Source organism: Sinocyclocheilus anshuiensis, unplaced genomic scaffold (genome assembly GCF_001515605.1).
Source record: "Sinocyclocheilus anshuiensis isolate Anshui unplaced genomic scaffold, SAMN03320099.WGS_v1.1 scaffold2082, whole genome shotgun sequence".
Lineage (NCBI taxonomy): Eukaryota > Metazoa > Chordata > Actinopteri > Cypriniformes > Cyprinidae > Sinocyclocheilus > Sinocyclocheilus anshuiensis.
The window spans coordinates 46,551-67,755 of NW_015555845.1; the positions used below are offsets into that span (position 1 = coordinate 46,551).

General features: G+C 39.8%; 1 protein-coding gene across 2 annotated transcripts in view; it reads right to left on the bottom strand.

Annotated features, from left to right (window-relative positions):
• LOC107675612 (voltage-gated potassium channel subunit beta-1-like) overlaps positions 1-21,205 on the bottom strand; it is a 116,559-nt gene that overhangs the window by 27,784 nt on the left and 67,570 nt on the right. For both annotated transcript variants that reach the window (XM_016470017.1, XM_016470016.1), the window contains exons 4-5: positions 1,724-1,803; positions 1,597-1,641 (exon numbers count right to left, since the gene is read on the bottom strand). In XM_016470017.1, coding sequence (XP_016325503.1) covers positions 1,597-1,641; positions 1,724-1,803 — 125 coding nt within the window. The remainder of the gene's footprint in view (positions 1-1,596; positions 1,642-1,723; positions 1,804-21,205) is intronic.

The window sequence follows — 21,205 nt, forward strand, 5'->3', positions numbered from 1 at the left end:
TTAGAAGTTATGGATTTGTGTTTCACAAAAAAGAGGCATAATTTCAAGAAATGTGTTTAAGCACATTTTTAAACACATTAAACTGTAATTGACTACAGATACTTACTACATGGTTAGGGTTAGGATTAGGGTTTGGCTTAGAGTTACTTGCACGTGATTATGCATAATTTATTGTTACAATAGTAAGTAAATGTAACTTGTGTAACAATGACACCTTAAAATAAAGTGTTACCATATTTTATTAAAAGGGAATTTCATATTTATTATATTTAAATTTATTCCTGTGATGGCCAAGCTGAATTTTCAGCAGCCATTATTTCAGACTTCAGAATCATGTGGTCCTTCAAAATCATGCTAAAATGTGGGTGCTCAAGAAATGTTGCATTTTCTATTATTTATCAATGTTGAAAACAGTTGTGCTGCTTAATATTTGACACATTAATACATTATATACTTTATTCGGTACTTTTTTGAACAATAGCCAGTTCAAAAGAACATCATTTATTTGAAGGATTTAAAAAGACAAAAAAAACATTAAAACCGTTTTACTTTAACATGAGATTAATTCAATGCATCCTTGCTGAATAAAATATTAAATCTTAAACTGACCCAAAACTTTTGAACCGCAGTGTATACTAACTGTAAATTTCAGTATGTTTCCATTACTAAAATAATCTTGCAAACTTATTGCCACAGAAGAATCTAGTTAATGCTGCTCAATATATTTAAGCTTAACCAGTAGCCAGTTCATGAAAACTTCAATATACTTAGTAACCTTAACAAGATTTTTCCGAGGCAATAAGTTTGCAAGATTTTTTAAGTGTTAACAAATTTAAAGTATGTTTACCATTATTCAATGCACTTGCAGAGGAGGAGAAGTAACTGGAAATAATATAATTATTATATATTTTATAATACTTATTTTCTTTTTCTTAACTAACTACTTGATAGAATTGTCAAGAGTTAATACACTTTTTATTTCCCAGATGATAACTTATTGCTGCCTTCATGTACTTGGGAATTATTGTCAACATAAGTTGCATTTTGTATATTGATGCCCCCTCAAATCATAGTTACGACTGGAAACAAACTGCATATAGTTTCCAATACAATTAAAAAATAGCAGGTTAACAAGTACTCTGTTTTCAACTTTTCATTTCTAACTCTTTCCCTCACTACATAGCTAATGTGAAAAACTGCTGTGAATCTCGAAGTGAATAATAAATCTCACTTCATGTGACAAATCAGCTGAGTAATTTTTCATAGTTTTTATAGTCAGCAAAAGCGCTGTCATTCCAGAAGTCATGGTAATCACAGTGGGTCTCATCTGTTGCTATGGCAACAGCCATCACCAGGATGCACTCGTCTGGTGGCATTGATTAAGTGATACAAACTGAGCAAGATCCTAGTGATCAAAGTCTTCATCAAAAGTGTGTGTGAGTAATGACACGTAACCCATGCCAGAGCCAGCAGGTACACAACAACTGCAAAGGGATTAAAAGCTCCAGTTCCACTCATTTATTTTTGGTTTTTACCTCCTTTATCTTGTATTACAGTTGCACAGGTGTGCTTGACACACATACAAATCAACCGTACCTCCAACCCTTCTTTTTGATGATGTTTCCCAGTACGACTTCAGCTCTATAACAGACAGAGATGTTAATAATGACTCATGGAGTAAAGTGAATTATGGGTAATCTTGCTGATGCTGAGTCATACTCACTTTCCAGAAGCATACACCTCTGCGGTGTCAAAAAGGTTTACCCCGCTCTCATACGCTATAGTCATCAGCTGCTCCGCCACCTGGAAGACACGCACACACATATAAAAATAGAGATAGAAGGGTCAACCTATATGAACCATCACAGTAAATGTATAGTGATTTTATTGCCATTTATTTTTTTACTCCAAATTTCTCAGATTTTACAAACAATCAAGGAAGCAAGGTTGGTGCAATATAATATGTGTGTGTGTCTGTGTGTGTGTGTGTGTGTGTGTGTGTGTGTGTGTGTGTGTGTGTGTGTGTGTGTGTGTGTGTGTGTGTGTGTGTGTGTACAGCTCTGGAAAAAATTAAGAGACCACACCAAATTTTTCAACTGCTTGCACACAAAATCTTTACTTGTCACACAATTTCTGACACCTGACACTCAAACACCAGAACCATACACCAAATATGCAAAACCATACACTAATTCTCAGTCTTTGACTCAGTTTTAAATTTCATAAAACACTTTTTGCAAAACACAACACACAATTCTCGATGTAACACACAAAAATTTAGCAGGAAGTATCTTGATTAACTTTTTCAAATACAGCCAATCAAAATGGCACACTGATTGATCAGTGCCTCACAGTGCCACACCAACCAATCAAGGCTTTAGAATAGGCTGATAAATACACATCTACACAACTACACATGGTTGATGTATTTCTTGTCTTTATTACTGTGAAATACTGTATTCACAACCCAGCCTGGTCTCATTTTTATATGTTTTGATACGTAACATTTACAAACACAAAACATAAATTTTTGTACGTTTTTATTTATGCTAAAACGTACAATTTGATTTATTTCAACGTTTAAAACGTACAAATTGCTTCGTATTTTTAGCTAAAAAAACCCGAAAAATATTTACGCATCTTTTATATCACTAAGATATTCGTATCAATGCATTTTTATCATTATATCATTAAGCGATTTAGATTTTTAGACCCCTTAACCTACCCCCAAACCTAAACCTACCCATTTTATAGCGAATGTGCATTTTTAAATCATTTTATCAATAAGTGATTTAGATTTTTAGACCCCTTAACCTACCTCCAAACCTTAACCTACCCATTTTATAGCGAATATAAAAGGACATAAAACGCAATTGACCGAAATATGCAGGAAAATAACCATTTTAGTAACAATATATATGAACAATAAAATGTTTTTAAAGTCGCTAATCCCACTCCTACCTCTAAACCTAAACATAACGGTTTCCGTACAGTATAAGAAAAACATGACAGACAGATAAAAGCAATTACAATCATTAATTTATTGCAAAAATTCAAAAAGCAGTACCAAAAGTAATCCAAATGACGTTGGGTTGCAGCCGCGGTCCTCTCTGGTGGAATACAGTACGTTTGTGAGGTGCAGAGCAGAATTTAAGTTGTTAATCGCAGAAAATATTATCCAGATTATTTTCCCTATCCACTCCGCAAAGGCGCGCAAACATCATTCAAACACACACCTCACCAGAAACACTGCATGTCACAATCTGTGACGATGTAGGCGAGAGCCAATGAGCATTCGATTTTAATAAAGGCTTGGATTTGGGTAGGGATGGGCGATACCAATTATTTTCTTTCCAATCCGATACCAAGTATTTTCAAGACAAGTATCGTCGATATAAATACCGATACCGATACTCCGATTAAATACTTTTATGAGTGATTTTATATAGTTTTTTTTGATAGCCATCATTATTAATATTAAATAAACTGCAATATACATGATTCTTTTTTACATTTATTAAAAAAATATTGAACATTATTAATTAAATAAACATAGGCTAAATAACACTGTACATAACAAAAACGTAACACGTCACACAAATCTTTTTCAACAATTGTCACATAATGTTTCTACATTTCTTCCCTTTATGGGTTTTTGAGATGAAACAAGTGAATGTTGACATTCTCCTCTTAAGCCTGTTTTTCTTTGACTGATCAAAATCTCTTGCTTTTGACAAAAAAAAAAATAAATCTAACTAATCTAAATACCTAACAAATAATATATAAAATAAATAAATAAAACCCTGATAACAGTGAATGGACTGCACTGAAAATCAAACCAGGGATGTCTGTGAGGCTAGAAACACTTCAAAATTATTTAAATGTTAAATCAGCTGAACTTCAGGTTGAATCTTACATTTAAGTTGCAATCTTCATTTGTGCATACTGATATACACAGCAAGCCTGTGTAAACCATGAAAACTGGTTCATAGTTTTTGCGAAGGAACAAGAGAATGTTGACATTTTTCCCCTTTAGCCTGTTTCTTCTTTGACTGATCAACTCCCCTGCCTTTGAGAAATTTCCCTCAGAAGGAACAGATGATGCAGTGATCCCAAGATATTGTTTTTGCTAGTTTGCTGAGAGCTGGGAAGGTTTGCTCATGATTTCTCCACCAAACTAATGGCCCTTGGTTTCAGGGAACTACTTTCTCCTCAGCATAGCGACACATTTCAATTATAGAATCACTGCTTCTTGATTGTTGTTGTTGTGCTGAACCTGGAAGTCAAAATCCTCCCATATGCCTCCTTTAGATGTAGCTGATGCAGTACGTGGGGCCACTGGAGGAGTCACTGATGAGGCACAGCTTGCTGTAGGTACTGACACAGACCTTAGGACAGATGTTGAGGTAGCTTCTAGTGGTGCAGCAGCTAACTCAGATGTGGCCAAGTGGACATCCTGCATTTCAGATAGGAGTCGCTTTTTCACTGCTTCTACATGATCTTTGTCACTAAAATGCCAGGTGCTTAAACCTAATGACAAGAAAGGCGCTGGCAGCGAGGCTGTGTATGGTTTCAACCCCACTGAATCTGCGCTGACATTGCTGTGCCAGTTCTGTGGCAAAAGAGCAACCTTGACGCTCACTGGCAGCAGTTGCTCTAAGAAGCAGTAATACTTGGGGAATGACCTTTGAGATAGAAATGTGTTTTTCTGCTGATACTTCACGTGTTGCCTCCTCAAAAGGTTTCAAGGCCTCAATGGTCAGGTGGATAACAGACCGCTCTTCATTTGTAAAGCACAGGTCACTCTTCCCAAGTAGAAGGAGGGCTGTTGTAACTGAATCCATTTGTTCATGTAGCCTCTCTAACATTCCACCTGGTTTCAACTGAAATAATCAGTTTATGTTCTGTCACCTTCAGTTGCTTTTGGATCTGTTTAAGCTTCTCTGTGGCTTTTGTACTGTGGTGGAAAAAGGATACAATGCTTCTGCATTTTTTCCAGCAGGTGAAAGATCTCAGGAGATGCTTTTATTGCATCTTTGACCACCAAGTTTAATGTATGGGCAAAACATGGGTAATGCTTCCACCCAGCCTAATGCACTGCAGAAACCATATTCGCACCGTTGTCTGTGGCAACTGCAAGCACCTTTTGGGTTATGCCCCATTCTTCAGCTATTCTTTTCAGCTCTGCACTAATATTGTCAGCTGTATGCTGTGCACTGAAATGGCAGGTTTCTAACACAAATTCCTGCATTTGCCAGTTGTTAATGAAATGACAGGACACAGTTAGATATGCCTCTGTAGACCTTGAGGTCCACATATCCGTTGTATCACATGGTTTTCATTTTGTAATGTTGCCATTACTTTGGCTTTACAGTCTTCATACATGTTGTTTATTGTACCCTCCGTCAGCTTTTTCCGGCTAGGGATTTGGTAACGTGGATCAAGAGTCTTGACAAATGCAATAAATCCTCTGTCTTCTACCACTGAGATCAGCTGGAGGTCCCTCACAATCATCTCTCCTATGCTTCTTGTAATTGCCCATGCTCTCTGAGTCATCTATGAAATATTATCCTAAGACAAGAACGCATTTTGGTTTTAGGTTTAGGACAACTTTGATGAAAGGTTTTGATCCACTTTAAATGTTGACTACTGTATATATACTGTATGTTCTTAAAGCTGTGTTACAGGCATTAAGAATTTATAATGATAGTGAATCTCTCCCAGATATTTTAAGTGAAGTTTTAAATTATATAAATAATATATAAATTTCATTAAGAATATCCACCAGATACCAGGTAACAGAAATATATATATAGGCTAAAAAAAGTATAAAATGTTTTAATAAATATCCTACTGTTTAAACTAAAATGTCCAGTTTTAATCTTTATACTCATATGCAGTGTAATATTCTGCTCCCCATGAAATACTGTAATATCTTCATATTTGAAACAATCTGTATTTTTTAAAGTATATAAATAAATGTGACTCGACTTTTTGTATTCAAATAACCTAATCACCACTTGGTAGGCTACCTGGATAATGTCCGCTTCTCTGAAAAGGATTCTGCTAAAGAACTCTGCCTCAAGCCAGAAGATGGGGGTCGTGTCTCTGTTACCTCCTCTGCTCTCCTCAGCTGTACTTCATCGTGCTGTTTAGGGTGTTTTACTTTTAGATGCTTTATCATATTTGTGGTATTGCCACAGTGGCGTATTGTTTTTTGACAAATGTCACATGAAGCTTTATCATTGTTAACTGGAGTGAAATAACTCCAGATTATGCTTCTTTTTCTTTCAGTCATGACCACAGCCATGCACTCAAGTCCCTTTTTAAACCTGCGCTGTGTGTGCTTTGACAGAGTGAGCGAACGCTGTCTTGACAAGCGGAGATATAGCGGAAGGAAGATATAGTTCTCATTGCTGTTCCTATTTAAGTAAATATTTCAATACTATACGCCGTACTACTTATTAAAAGATTCTAAATTGTTCTAAAATGTTCTCGTTTAAAAAAAAACCATAGGATCGATACTTCTATTTGAGAATCGATCCTTTTGATACAATGCCAGTATCGAAAATATCGATACTTTAGGATCGATCCGCCCATCCCTAGATTTGGGTCTGTTCCTCGCAGTCGTATGGATTCTGAAGATTTGGATTACAGCGCACGAATAAAATTGTTTCATTTCATAATTATGTCGCGTTTTTGATGTATTTTATAGTTCGGTTGTCAGTCACAGCACGTCGAAGAAAACGCCTTTTGTGGCCCATGGCAAACAAAGTAGACATTACATGACAAGTAAAGGTTAAACGATTGCAGAAATGTTGTTTATTTTAAGGATTTAATGTGAAGTCTTGTTTAACATTATGTAGGCCTATTCTTAAAAACGAGCTGGCAGCAGAAATCACACAGAACAGAACGAAAGTGAATGAGTAAACAGTTTAATAATGCAACTGAAAACATAAAGTCATTGATATGACAGCTAAAAACAATAATACAATTAATGCCGCGATTTCAATATTCATAAAGATTCATTTTTAGGTGTCGTCAGTATCTCAGTTTTGTACGTTTAAATGCTGAAAATATGTAAGTATTTGTACATTTAGATGTTGAAAATATGTCAGTATTGTACGTTTTAGTGCCTGTAAAAACGTAAGTAAATGTACGTTTTGTAGAACCACATTTTACGTAAAATACATACGAATTATCATGAGATCACATTGCACAACCACAAATGCTTACAGTAAAAAAAGTTTTGTTTCAATCTAGCTTTCATGTTTACCATGATTTTTTTTAACATCTCTCTGCCAATTACTTTCAATCTTGAACAGAAATGTACATAGGAGCTCATGAAAGAAGAGCTTTAGGTTTTGAATAACTGTGTGTATATGATAGATTCAAAAATATAACATGGCAAAGGTGTTTGCAACACAAAACAAATGTTTGCTTTTGAGATGAGATATTTTGAATGCAGTGCTTCATTTTGCAAGTGATATAAGGCATTTTGCATTTTGTGTGTGCAATTCTTGGATTTGTGTGTAAAGTTTTGAATAAAAGGCAAAGTTTTGAAAATGTGTGTAAGCAGATGAAAAATAAACTGTAAATCAGCATCTTTACATGTATGGCAGCCATTCTATTCCAGTCTCTGTTGAATTCCAAAACAGGCACACCTTGTTCTACTTAATGAAGTACTGATTAGGTGATCACCTCAACAAAATTTTATTTACGAGGAAAAGTATAAAAACCACTGCTGTAGTCATCACTAGGGCGAGCTATATGCAATAGGATGAGATGGGTGGCAAAATCAGTGCTAGAAGTTCCTCAAAAGTTATTGGAATCACATAATAACTATTGGCCATGGCAGAAGAGTTAAAAATAAAAATTTGGAGTGAGGAAAAGAAAGGTTCAATTCTGGCTTTGCTGGTAGAGGCATACAGTGAGAGTCAGGTTACTTCCATCCTTAAAAATTTCAAAGACTGCGGTTCATAAGAACAAGGTCAAGCTGCAGACATTGGGCACAACAAAGCTACAGACCGGCAAAGGGCAAAAATGTCTCTCCATTGACCAGGATGACCGCCAAGTCATTTGAATGTCACTCAACAACCATAGGATGACATCAAGTGACCTACAAAAAGAATGGCAAATGGCAGCTGGGGTGAAGTGCACGGCGAGGATGGTTTGAAACAGGCTCCTAGAGGCAGGAAAAAGCTAGAAAAAGCCCTTCATCAGTGAGAAGCAAAGAAGAGCCAGGCTGAGGTTTGCAAAAGACCATAAGGATTGGACCGTAGAGGACTAGAGTAAGGTCATCTTCTCTAATGAGTAAAAATTTTCAGCTTTGCCCCACATCTGGTCGTCTAATGGTTAGATGAGACCTGGAGAGGCCTACAAACCACAGTATCTCACAGATACTGTGCAATATGGTGGAGGATTGATGATGATCTGGGGGTGCTTCAGCAAGACTGGTGTCAGGCACATTTGGCTTTGTGAAGGGTGCATGAATCAAGCAATGTACACGGTCGTCCCGAAAGAAAACTTGCTTCCTTCTGCTCTGACAATGTTCCCCAACTCAGAGGATTGTTTTTTTCCAGCAGGACAATGCTCCATGCCACACAGGTCAATCAAGGTGAGGATGGAGGACCACTAGATCAAGACCCTGTCATGGCCAGCCCAATCTCCAGACCTGAACCTCATTGAAAACCTCTGTAATGTGATGAAGAGGAAGATGGTCAAAAGCCATCAAACAAAGCTGAGCTGCTTGAATTTTTGTGCCAGGAGCAGCATAAAGTCACCCAACAGCAATGTGAAAGACTGATGGAGAGCATGCTCAGATGCATGAAAGCTGTGATTAAAAATCAGCGTTGTTCAACCAAATATTGATTTCTGAACTCTTCCTAAGTTAAAACATTAGTATTGTGTTGTTTAAAAAATGAATATGAAGTTGTTTTCTTTGCATTATTTGAGGTCTGAAAACACGGCATCTTTTATTTATTTATTTATATTCCCCAGTTGTAATTTTCTGTGAATAAATGCTCTAAATGACAATATGTTTATGTGGAATTTGGAAGAAATGTTGCCAGTAGTTTATAGAATAAAACAAAAATTTTCATTGTATTCAAAAACATAGTTAGGTACATATACTGTATATTTGGACACTGACACAATTTTCATAATTTCGGCTCTGTATGCCACCAGAACAGAATTAAAATGAAACAATCATGATGAAATTGAAGTGCAGACTTTAAGCTTTAATTCAAGAGATTGAACAAAAATATAACATAACATGCTTAGGAATTACAACCATTTCAATACACAGTCCCCCCATTTTCAGGGGCTCAAATGTAATTGGACAAATAAATATAATCATAAATAAAATGTCCATTTTTTTATATTTTGTTTAGAATCCTTTGCAATGACTGCCTTAAGTCTGGAACTCATGGACATCACCAAAGACTGGGTTTCCTCCTTTGTGATGCTTTGCCAGGCCTTTACTGCAGCTGACTTCAGTTATTGTTTGTTTGTGGGTCTTTCTGCCTTTAGTTTAGTCTTCAGCAAGTGAAATGCATGCTCATGCTCCTGAAATCAGGAGATTGACTTGGCCATTGCAGAATATTCCCCTTTTTTTAGCTTTAAAAACTCCTGGGTTGCTTTTGCTGTATGTTTTGGGTAATTGTCTACTTGTATTATGAAGTACTGTCCAATCAACTTTGCTCCATTTGGCTGAATCTGGGCAGACAGTATATCCCTATACACTTCAGAATTCTTCCGGCTGCTTCTGTCCTCTGTCACGTCATCACTAAACACCAGCAACCCAGAGCCACTGGAAGCCATGCATGCTCATGCCATCACACTGCTCCACCATGTTTCACAGATTATGTTGTATGCTTTGGATCACGAGCTGTTCCAAGCCTTCTCCATACTTTTTTCTTCCCGTCATTCTGGTACAGGTGCATCTTAATTTCAGCCGTCGAAAGAATGCTTTTCCAGAAATGGTCTGACTTTTTTAGATGTTTTTTTTGGCAAAGTCTAATCTGGCCTTGTTTGCACCTTGTGGTGAACCCTCTGTATTTGCTCTTGTGAAGACTTCTCTCGATTGTAGACTTTGACAGTGACACACCTATCTCCTGGAGAGTGTTCTTCACTTGCCTGGATATTGTGAAAGGGTTTTTCTTTACCATGGAGAGTGTTCTTCACTTGGCTGGATGTTGTGAAAGGGTCTTTCTTTACCATGGAGAGGATCAGATTCATCTGATCATCCACCACTGTTGTCCTCTGTGGACGTCCAGGCCTTTTTTATGTTGCTGAGCTCACCAGTGTATTCTTTTTTTTTCTCAGAATGTACCAAACGTTTGATTTGGCCAGTCCTAATGTTCCATGCTATCTCTCTGATGGATTTGTTTTGTTTTTGAAGCCTAACAGAGGCGGACAGTAGTGAAGTATTTTTACTTTACTCAAGTAAATTTAAAAAGTATTTGTAGTTTATCAGTTTTTCAGGAGTGTTTTTCTTTGGAAAACTTTACTTCACTACATTCCAAACCATAATGTCATACTTTTTACTGCACTTCATTTCATAAATAAAAGTTGTTGTTTGTTTTACCTTTAATACTTAAGAACATTAAAAATGTAGTACTTTCTTGTACTCAAGTAAATCTTTGAATTACTTTTACTTGAGTAAAATAAGAAAGTAATAGATTTCTAATGTATTAAATTATATTTAATATGAAACGTAGTGCAGTAAAAAGTACAATATTATGCTTTGAAATGTTGTGAAGTAAAGTTTTCTAAAGAAAAACACTGATAAAGTACAGACACCTGAAAAGTACTTTTACAGCAGAGTAAAAATACTTCACTACTGTCCGCCTCTGCCAAACAATTGTTTGTTTCACTTGTATGGAGAGCTGTTGCTCTGAACCCACATCACATGGTCAGAGCAACAGCTCTCCATACAAGTGGAACAAACAGTTGATTCAGATTCAGACTGACACAGATTCAGTCAAATGCAGCCAAGTTGATTGGACAGTGATTCATAATACAAGTGGACAATGACCCAAAACATACAGCAAAGCAACCCAGGAGTTTTTAAAGGTAAAAAGTGGAATATTCTGCAATGGCTTCTAAATGCAAATGCCACACTTAGAATCAACTCCAGAACTTGTACCTGCTTAATTGATGTAGAAATAATGAAGGAATAGCCCACATCTGTCCATGAAACAGCTTTTCAGTCAATTGTCCAATTACTTATAATCCCTTGTAAAAGTGGGGAGGTACATATTAAAGAGCTGTAATTCCTTAACCTTTCCTCCAATTTTGATGTGAATACCCTCAAATTAAAGATCAGGTGTGCACTTTAAGCCCATATTCATTATATAACTGTAACTTGAAAATGTTTTGGTCAGCAGCTAAAATTATAAAAATTGTGCCTGCGTCCAAAACTATATGGACCTAACTGTACCTATAAATAGTAAAACCAGAGAAACTGATAATTTTGCAGTGGTCTATTAATTTTTCCAGAGCTGTATTCATTTAACTGAATCGTAATCTCTTAAATTTTTTACTATTTTTATTTTAATAGTTGACTGTAATAATTGATATAATAATTGATATAATTGATAGTCACTGTTCTAATCTTCTTTAAAAACCAATTACTTGATATGACTAAACTCCATGCTGCCTTAATAATATGACACTATCCTTGTACATGATTTTTTCAAGGTGTCCCTTGAAAATGACACTGAGATGAAAACCTTTAAATGTCATTTTTTTAAATCTAAAAAGTCTCATTAAAGGTAACGTCAGCATTACTGTCCAAAATCATTGCATGCAAGTACCATTACTGTTTCACAACAGCTTCCAGTCCGTATTTATCAATATGGACAGAAAATGTTTGGTGCTCTTGCGAATTTCAACAAGACCAGGCCAATCATTTCACATACAAATATATTAAAAAGAGATTTACGTTTTTTTTTTTAAACGCATGTGTCACTTGCATATTTTAGCCACCTACGTTGTTCAGGTGTGATTGTGTTTTATCTAGGTACCGAAATCCTGTAGACGGTTAGCAGGTTCTTGGATGTCTTTGGCAAGTCTAACAGTGGCTGTCAAGAGGCCATTAACATTTTGGGCCAGATTTACTAACAGCTTGCACCAGCACAAACCATCTTTTGGCATTAAAATAGCACTGTCAGGATTTAGTAAAGACGCGCAGTGAAGAATTAAGGCGTGGACAGTTATTTTTGCACCTGACCTTATTGAATATGAATTTGAGTTTCCCTTTTAGACACAAAATTTATAGGACCAGAGTATTAAAATGAATCACGCAACGCGATTTACTAACGTCTGCGTTCATCAAATTATTGGTAATGCCCCCCAAAAAAGCATGTCTTAAAGCAGGCAGTAATTTGCGTTGCTCTTGGTAGATTGCGCTGGTCATTTTGGAAATGATCTGTCTGTGTTCTTTAATGTGTACATTGCCAGTAAATCACCCGCAGAATTTTCCCCTCTCATCGGTGCTTTTATGGAATTGCGATCTAATGCTAATTTGCCCTGTTTAGTAAATCTGGCCCTTGGTGTGTATTTTGTTGTTCAGGAGGCTACAAATGAATTTGCAGCTAAATCTGCAGGGTGAGAGTGGGTTTATAGGTGAATATGTTTGTATGAGTATGCGTGCATATTTGCATAAGTATGGGTGTATGTGGGGGCTTATTTGATTGTTCTCCTGCCTTCTGAGTCTTTCATGCTTTCCCTCAGGCCTAAATCACTTGATGAATGAGCATAAAGTGATTTAGGTGCATCAAGTCTTAAAGGGGACAAAAGCAAACCACTGGATAAAGGAATAAAAGTTTTGTTTTATTATTATTATTATTATGCACAGTAGATAGAAGAGTGTGACGTTTTAGATATTCACCTTAATTGTCATTGCATGTTAATATAACATTTAAGAATGGTAATGTAAATGGTTTTGACTTTCTGTCCACTTGTGATATTCTTAGCTTTGTGATTAAATTAAGTTCCTCCTAAAGTTTTCTTATGGAACGCCATTAAAGGAGATCCAAACTCACTGTAATTAAAAAAAAAAATTCTGTCAAGTTCAACAAATCTCCCAGCTCATCAATAAAGAGCTGCTCAGCCAAGAAGGTGACCCTCAGCAGAAAGTAAGAGAAGAAAGAGAGGATGAGCAATGGAAAAATGCCAAATACTTTCACGGAAGATTAAAGATGAGGAAAGTTTAATGATCAAGAACATACTGTGATGATGTTGCTGATATAGGAGGCAACAAGTCAAAGGTTACATTTACACAGCCAGTGTTTGGCATTGAGAACCATAAGTAACAGGTGTGACTCTCAAATGATCAAACTGTCCAAAAGCAGTGGATCAAATATTGTAGTATACTTTGTATTGAATTTTTAATAAATAAAGTTCTGGCACGAAACTCTAGATGGCGCAGTCCGATAGATCTAACTCAATATGACATAATGACATCATTATCACATGTCACAGTTGATTGGTTCTCTCCTGTATCGGTAGCCAATGAGCTCGCTGCTCAACATTCAAATACTTGGCTAGTGTTTGCTGTAGCAGTAGCAGAGCACTTCAGAAACCCTCCACCTTCCCCAGCTCCACCTGTATAGCTCTGCTATGGGGTGATCATGTATGCTGTGGGGGTTATTCATATATGTTATTTGTGCAGCAGCAGAATTTATCACATGCTCACAGCAGCATGTTGTGGATGTATTGGCATTAGCAAGTTTCGAGAGCTGTCATGACAGAAATGAAATTTTTGTTTTGTCCACACAACATTGCTTTTTTTTTTGAAAACCAATGTCTATGTCACAAAAGGCCAAAAGTTTTCAATTGCCATTCAATTCACAAAGTGTTAGGATTATGAACTTTAGTATTGTCTTTTTCTGTTACATCGGCCTGTTCCTGTTTTTCCTTATATGGTTTTGTTCCTGTTCTGTTTTGGCTCATTAGTTTGTTTGCTCGTTAGTCATTATTAGTTTACTCCCATCACCTGTTTGCCCCTCATCAGCTGCCCTATTTAAAGTATCCTTTCGGTTCAGTTTACTGTCGGTCGTTGTTTAGAGTCACATATGTTTCTGTCACTCGGAGTTATTACCTTTCCTGTATCTTGTGGATTATAATTAAAGACATTTTTGTGGATTGCTTTCGTCTTCATCGCCTTCCTTGGTGGTTCCGTAACAGAATAACCGACCCACAAAAGATGAGGCTAGAACTGTCTCAATTAACGTAGCCCTGAAGGGCAGTGTTCATAGCCCTTCCGGGGCTACTATTTTAATTTTTCAAGACGGATGTGACCTGGAGGAATATGTGCTGGAGTTTTTGGACAATTGCCATCTTGCCACATTTGAGGACCTCACCTTAATGGAGGGATTCTGGTGCGGGCTGGAAGACGAGATCCGCTTAGTCATGCCCAGATCTGATCCGTGCTGGTCGCTTATGAGCTACATCAACTTTGCGCTGTGGATCGCCGGATCAGCATTCACCATGGACGAAGCGGAGCCCAGCCCGGGGTCATCACACGTGAGTACAGACAGCCCAGAGTCATCAACTCTGCGGTGCCTGCAACGTGTCCTGCCGCAAGACACTTCAACGCATAGTGAGAGCAGCTGAGAAGATCGTTGGTGCCTCTCTCCCCTCCCTCCAGGACATTTACAACACCCGTCTCACCAGGGGCGTGTCTACGTGGTGGCCAGGGGTGGCACCGGCCCCCCCTGAAATTTGGCTGGCCACCCCAGTTGCCGTGCTGTACATGTGGAAGAATTGACAATAAAGCAGACTTGACTTGACTTGACTTGATCAACCATCAAGACCGAAAGCCCAAAGCCCAGTCTATGAACACCCCGCGGCGTGGAGCTGCCCGAGCCCACCACAGAGGGAGAGCAAGAGCCTGCCGTGGTCATCGAGCCATCACCATCAGGAGCGACAGAGCTGGTGATCGCCCTGGAGCCAGAGCCCCAAGTGTCTGGACCAGGTGCGAGAGCCGACAGCACAAGCAACGGGGGAAAAAGCAGTGGAGATCGCGGGGGCAAAGGAGAGCCCTGCCCACTGCGCCACCGCTGAGGGTGAGCAAGAACTGGACTTGGGAGACTTAATAGATTGGAATATTGAGTTACAAATTTGTCCGTCATCTGTTCTATCATTCTGGCAAGAAATCCCACCCAACCTCCCTTGCCCGCCTCCTCTCATTGATCTGTTCCCTTCCTCAACGCTCATTCTGCTGGATCCTGTCAACCCCTCAGCTCACCCTCTGTGGCATGGGCTCGCTGCGGGTCTGCCCATCTCCAGCTCCAGCTCCATTGGCATTGAGTCCAGAGGATCCCTCGACTCCGCCTCTAGCCTCCGAGGCCCAGACTCCGCCTCAGTCCTGCGACCCAGTGGCTCCACCATGGCTTCTAGCTCCCTCGTCTCCACCAGAGCCCATCAGTCCACCAGCTCCGCCGGGCTCCCTCGTCCCTCCGGCTCCGCCTTGGTCAGTCCTACCTCCACCTCGGGACTGCACTCCTCCGGCTGCGCCTTGTCCCTTCGTCCCTCCGGCTCCGTTGGGCTCCTTCCCTCCAGCTTGACCTCAGCCCTCTGTCGCTCCGGCTCTGCCGCGGCCTTCCGGATCTCCGCCTACGCCTCGGTCGCCGAAGCCACCTGCTCCGCCTTGTCCCTCCGGATCCTCAGCTTTGCCCTGGCTCGTCGGCTCTCCGTCTCCGCCTCGGGCTCCACCACAACCTGCTCCGCCACCGTCAGTCAGCCCCCTGGAGTCGTCAGCCCTTCCTCCACCATGGCTCCTCCCTCCGTCGGCTCCACCGTGGGCCGCCATTATGGCTGCGGTCTGGGTCCTGTCTGGCTCCTCCGGCTCCAGCTCCCTCCTGTCATCTTCCTGGCTCCTCCCTCCATCTGCTCCTCCCTGGTACCTTCCGTCTCCCAAAATGGCTCCTCCCACCGTCATCGCCACCTTGGTCGTCTGCCTGCCTTCCTGTCTGCCCTTCTACCAGCCCCTCCGTCCTCCTCCCACACCCCCTCCCACCCTCCTTAGATCATTCTGCTACGGCGCGAGGTCACGCCTTCCGGGGAGGGGGAGTACTGTTAGGATTATGAACTTTAGTATTGTCTTTTTCTGTTACGTTGGCCTGTTCCTGTTTTTCCTTATATGGTTTTGTTCCTGTTCTGTTTTGGCTCATTAGTTTGTTTGCTCGTTAGTCATTATTAGTTTACTCCCATTACCTGTTTGCCCCTCGTCAGCTGCCCTATTTAAAGTCTCCTTTCGGTTCAGTTTACTGTCAGTCATTGTTAAGAGTCACATATGTTTCTGTCACCCAGCGTTATTACCTTTCCTGTATCTTGTGGATTATAATTAAAGACATTTTTGTGGATTACTCTCGTCTTCATCGCCTTCCTTGGTGGTTCCGTAACACAAAGAACATATCGCTCTCTGATTTTTATTTATTTTTTGTTACACTTATGACTTCATAATCAAACTATGTGAATGAACTAGTCTTGTCAAATGACTGCATTCATTTGGTATGATTAAAAATGTATTTAAAAATGTAAATATTAAAAAAATGCATCTGCAATATTATAAATAATTATATATAAATGATCATTACATAATTAATGCTTCATTGGGTGGTTGTTCTGCACGCTTAATAAACAAACTCCAGCTGGTCCAAAATGCAGCAGCTAGAGTTCTTACTAGAACCAGGAAGTATGACCATATTAGCCCGGTTCTGTCAACACTGCACTGGCTCCCTATTAAACATCGTATAGATTTTAAAATCTTGCTTATTACTTATAAAGCCCTGAATGGTTTAGCATCTCAGTATTTGAACGAGCTCCTATTGCATTATAGTACTCCATGTCCGCTGCGTTCTCAAAACTCTGGCAATTTGATAATACCAAGAATATCAAAGTCAACTGCGGTTGGCAGATCCTTTTCCTATTTAGCGCCCAAACTCTGGAATAACCTACATAACATTGTTCGGGAGTCAGACTCACTCTGTCAGTTTAAATCTAGATTAAAGACCCATCTCTTTAACCTGGCTTACACATAACACACTAACACATTTCTAATATTCAAATCTGTTGAAGGATTTTTTTGGCTGCATTAATTAGGACAACCGGAACCGGGAACACTTCCCATAACACCCAATGTACTTGCTAAAAAAAATGTTCACATTGGAAAACCATTAAAAATAATAATACAAAAATAATAATTAAATAAATAATCCCCCCACCCCCCGTCCTGTAGGCAGGGGCAGATTTAGTGAATTAGGGGCCCCAGGCAAAATATAGGAATGGGGCCCTATACATTTGCACACATTTTCCTAGATCAACCTTGATTGCTTCTTTCTTTACTTTAACTGACACATTTTTGCGTGGCCAATAACAGAAAACAGCCTGCCATAAAAGAAACAGATGCCTTTAACATTAAAGACTCCAAATGCAAAATTAAAGTTTACCATCAACTACAAAAGGTGTGCTTTAAAAATTACATTATTGTACAAATCTCATTGTTACACATGAGCTGCCAAGTATGAAGAAACAAATTACAACTTGGAATGTAAAAAATTAAGCAAGTGTACATTTGTGTAAAATACCATTTTAAACAGTAATTCTTTAACTTATTTGGTGTTGCCAAGTCTATGTTTTATGCAGAGAGGAATCTTCCTATAGATTTCATGATGCCCTTTCGTTTTAGAATTATGCCTTTGGAGACATAATTCCTAACATACTTTGAGAACCCCAGCATAACACATTATCAAAAGTCAATACCTCTTGTGTTTTTTCCAGCCATATTGAAGGCACTGTTTCCACAGTGTTGTCTTGTTCAAATTTTATAACAGAAAAGCAGTCCTCTGTGACCTAAAAGGGACATATGTAAAAACTTTCAGTGAGAGCAGGACGAATGTGTCACATTTTAAACTCAACAAAATGGTAAAATACATATATCAAGAGCATGCTCACAGATGAGAACAAAACAGCGTTGGATGAAGTGGATTAAAGCCCTGCACGGGTCTCAAATTTAGCCCGTCTTTTTTCCCCTTTTCCCATAAAAAGCTATACTACTGTTTCAGCTATTAAAATAGTTCAGTTTTGTATGTAATGGAAAAGTGATTATATTTCGTTTCGTTTTTTTATAAAGTAAATTTAGAAAAACATTTGGAGTATTTTTTGTTCGTTAATATGTAAGTTTTTTTGTTTTTTTAAGTAAAGGCCAGCGGCCTTTGATGGATTGATCATAGCCTATAGGCTATATATAGCCTATGTTTGATCAATTTAGCCTTCTAAAATCATCAGGACTTGCCTAAAATAAAATCTATATATAAAACAGTTCAAGTATATCACAATGTTAGTTTAAATGTTTAACCTATATAAATGTGCGCTGTTAGACGCATATCCAATCGTTTGCGGAGACTGGAAGCTGAAGCGCGCTCTGCAGGACATGGAGGCGCCAGCGCCATCACTTGCATTTTTCTAACAGTGGAAACAACTTAAAGTTTGCGGGGAAAATCTCAGATCAGTCTGATCGCTCATGGTACTCACAGTGCGTACAGCTGTACACCTGCAGGCGCCACAGACTCGGATGGTTGCCGTGGTAATAAACACCGTAAACAGCAAACGTTCGCGTGTCCGTGCTTAATGCGCACATCCTATATGAAAAGCATTTTAGGGGGCCCTTGGCTTTTGGGGGCCCAAGGCGGTCGCCTACCTTTGCTAATGGGTAAGTCCGCCCCTGCCTGTAGGCCTACTAAATATCTTAAGTTGAAGTACCACCTAAATGCAAAAAATATTTTTGTGAATGGTTTCTAGACTCTGCAAGCCAGATTTTACCTACCACAAAAATATAATGGGCCCCATATAGTGAAACATTCGTAAATATAGGAGTAAATTCTGGGTAATTTGCGTGTAAAATGGACCTTCCCGAAAACTCTCCTCCAGATTCACAAATGCTTCGTAAACTTCCGATTTGATAGTTAAACATGCGTATGTTAATGAATTCCAATCATTCATAAATAGGTCGCGTGTGCACGCTCATTCACAATTAGCATAATCCCCGCCTATGAATTACAAGTACGCAAATTGACCGTTTGCAAAGACCCACCCTCTTTAGTTACTGTTGCTATCCCCGACAAACAATGCCGCTCTCACACTACACATCATGTTCTCATGCAGTGAAAAATACATCGCAGAGCAAAGAGGAAATTGACAACGTGCAGCCAGACAGAACAGGACAGGTTACTTCTGATATGAAACAAGGTCTCAGGACTCTCAGCTTTCAAATTTTGTAATTTTTAAAGAAATTCAAACAATACATACCGTTTTGTGGCTCTTAATGTGTCCTGACAGATCACTGTATTGCTTTAGTTCAAACACGTGAACCGATCGTCTTTTCATATTTACGTAAAGCACGAAATGAACATAAATATACATCAGAAAGTATTTTAGGTCGATCGCGGAACACACCATTTTTTAAGTTTAAATCCACCGAAGTTAATTGACTCTCCTGCCTGATTTGTGGTTAAGGATAGAAGGGATACAGCTGCGACTACTGGGCATGAGCATTACATATTTTCCGAGCCAACAATCTAACCTATGAAAATGGTTTAAAAAAGCACATGGCACCATAGTTTCATCACTTTACAGTGTCGCAATGACCGTGTTTTTGCAGTAAAGGCCCTGTCATAGTTTAATAAGTGGGAAGATGACGAGCGATGTGAGGTTAGCTGCATTGAAAACAGATGAGCACACATATGCATATACAGCTCCCATTCGGGGTGAAGTTCAGGGGATTTTGTCCACAGAATGATAAGAGCACACGTTTTAACATATCATTTTATTATTTCACACTCTTTAACTTAAGCTCTGCAAGCCATGCATACAGCGCCGGACATTACAGGTTCCCCTTCAGGAACTCGAGCTGCGTTGGAAAACGCTCTGGGAACGTCTTCAGCGTGACCACGCTCTGAATCACATGTAAAATCAGTCCAATGGAAGGGCGAGATGTCACAGACGGGTGACGTAGAGACCAGGAAGCTATAAAAGCACATGCGGTGGAACCGGCGTCAGCTTTCTGTCATTCAGCAAGCGCTCTGTGTGTGTGTGTCAGTCGCTATTTGTTGTGAGTCTTATAAGCTCCATTATGTCAAAACTTCAGCCAAGAAGAAGCATTTGGGCGAGAGCAGGCAGCGTTCAGGATGTGTGTTCTTCCCTGCCCGCGCTATATTTCGGGTTGGGACACACACAGTTTGTGTGTTGCCTGCTTGGGAGTGAAGCACGCAGAGTCAGCTCTCGATGGAGCTGACTGCCCGCATTGCGAGCATTTGTTACTGCGTATGCTTCGCTCTCAGAGGGCTCTCTTTGAGGACGGAGCCTTCACCAGCATTCCTCGTGGTGCCGGCCCCACTTTCTCCGAGGCGGAGAGGCGGCTGCGCTCGTGGGGTTCGCATATGATCCAGTGCCCGCTCTCTGGGATCGGAAGTTCTTCTGCGGTTCTTCCTCCCGGGGAGAGGGCTCGACGCTCCGCCTGTCTTCCTCCGAGGAGGTTGATGTGGAGGGCGTTGATGAGCTCGCCAGTTGCACAAGCACCAGTTGCACAAGCACCAGTTTCACAAGCATATTATGTCTAATATTATAATGAGCAGCATTACTGGGGAGCGCAGCTCGCGCAGTCAGCTCTCGGGGACGGGTTGGAGACGGGCTCTCACTATCTCCACCCGCATTCCCTAGATCTAGCGCTCTCTCTCGGGGTTCGGAAGCCCGTGCTCCGGTTTCTTCCCCCTTTGAGTGAGAGCTGAGAGGCTCGCTCGCTGCCGACGCAACGCGTGTATTACATCATTTTCGGTTTTGATATGAATCTTATCACACCACACCATGTTTACTTGTCTGGTTGTTTGGCTGCATTTTATTCTGAGGAATTAAAATGAAGTATTTCTTCTGACTATGAGAAGTTAGATATACAGGAGCTCTTGGAAAATAAATAAATAAAAATTTTCTCGAGTGAGAGCATGCGTTTACCTCTCTTCCTCCAAGGAGGTTGAGGTAGTCAACGGGCTGCTGGGCGGAAGGTCAGAGTGGCGCTCCCGGGCCGAAGGCTTCTAGCAGAAAGCGGATCTGCGGACCGTCATTCTCGCTGGATAGTCTAGGGCTGACGCCTAGGGCCCAGGACTTCTGAGGGCCGGCCCCCTCTGGGGACAAGTGGTGTACA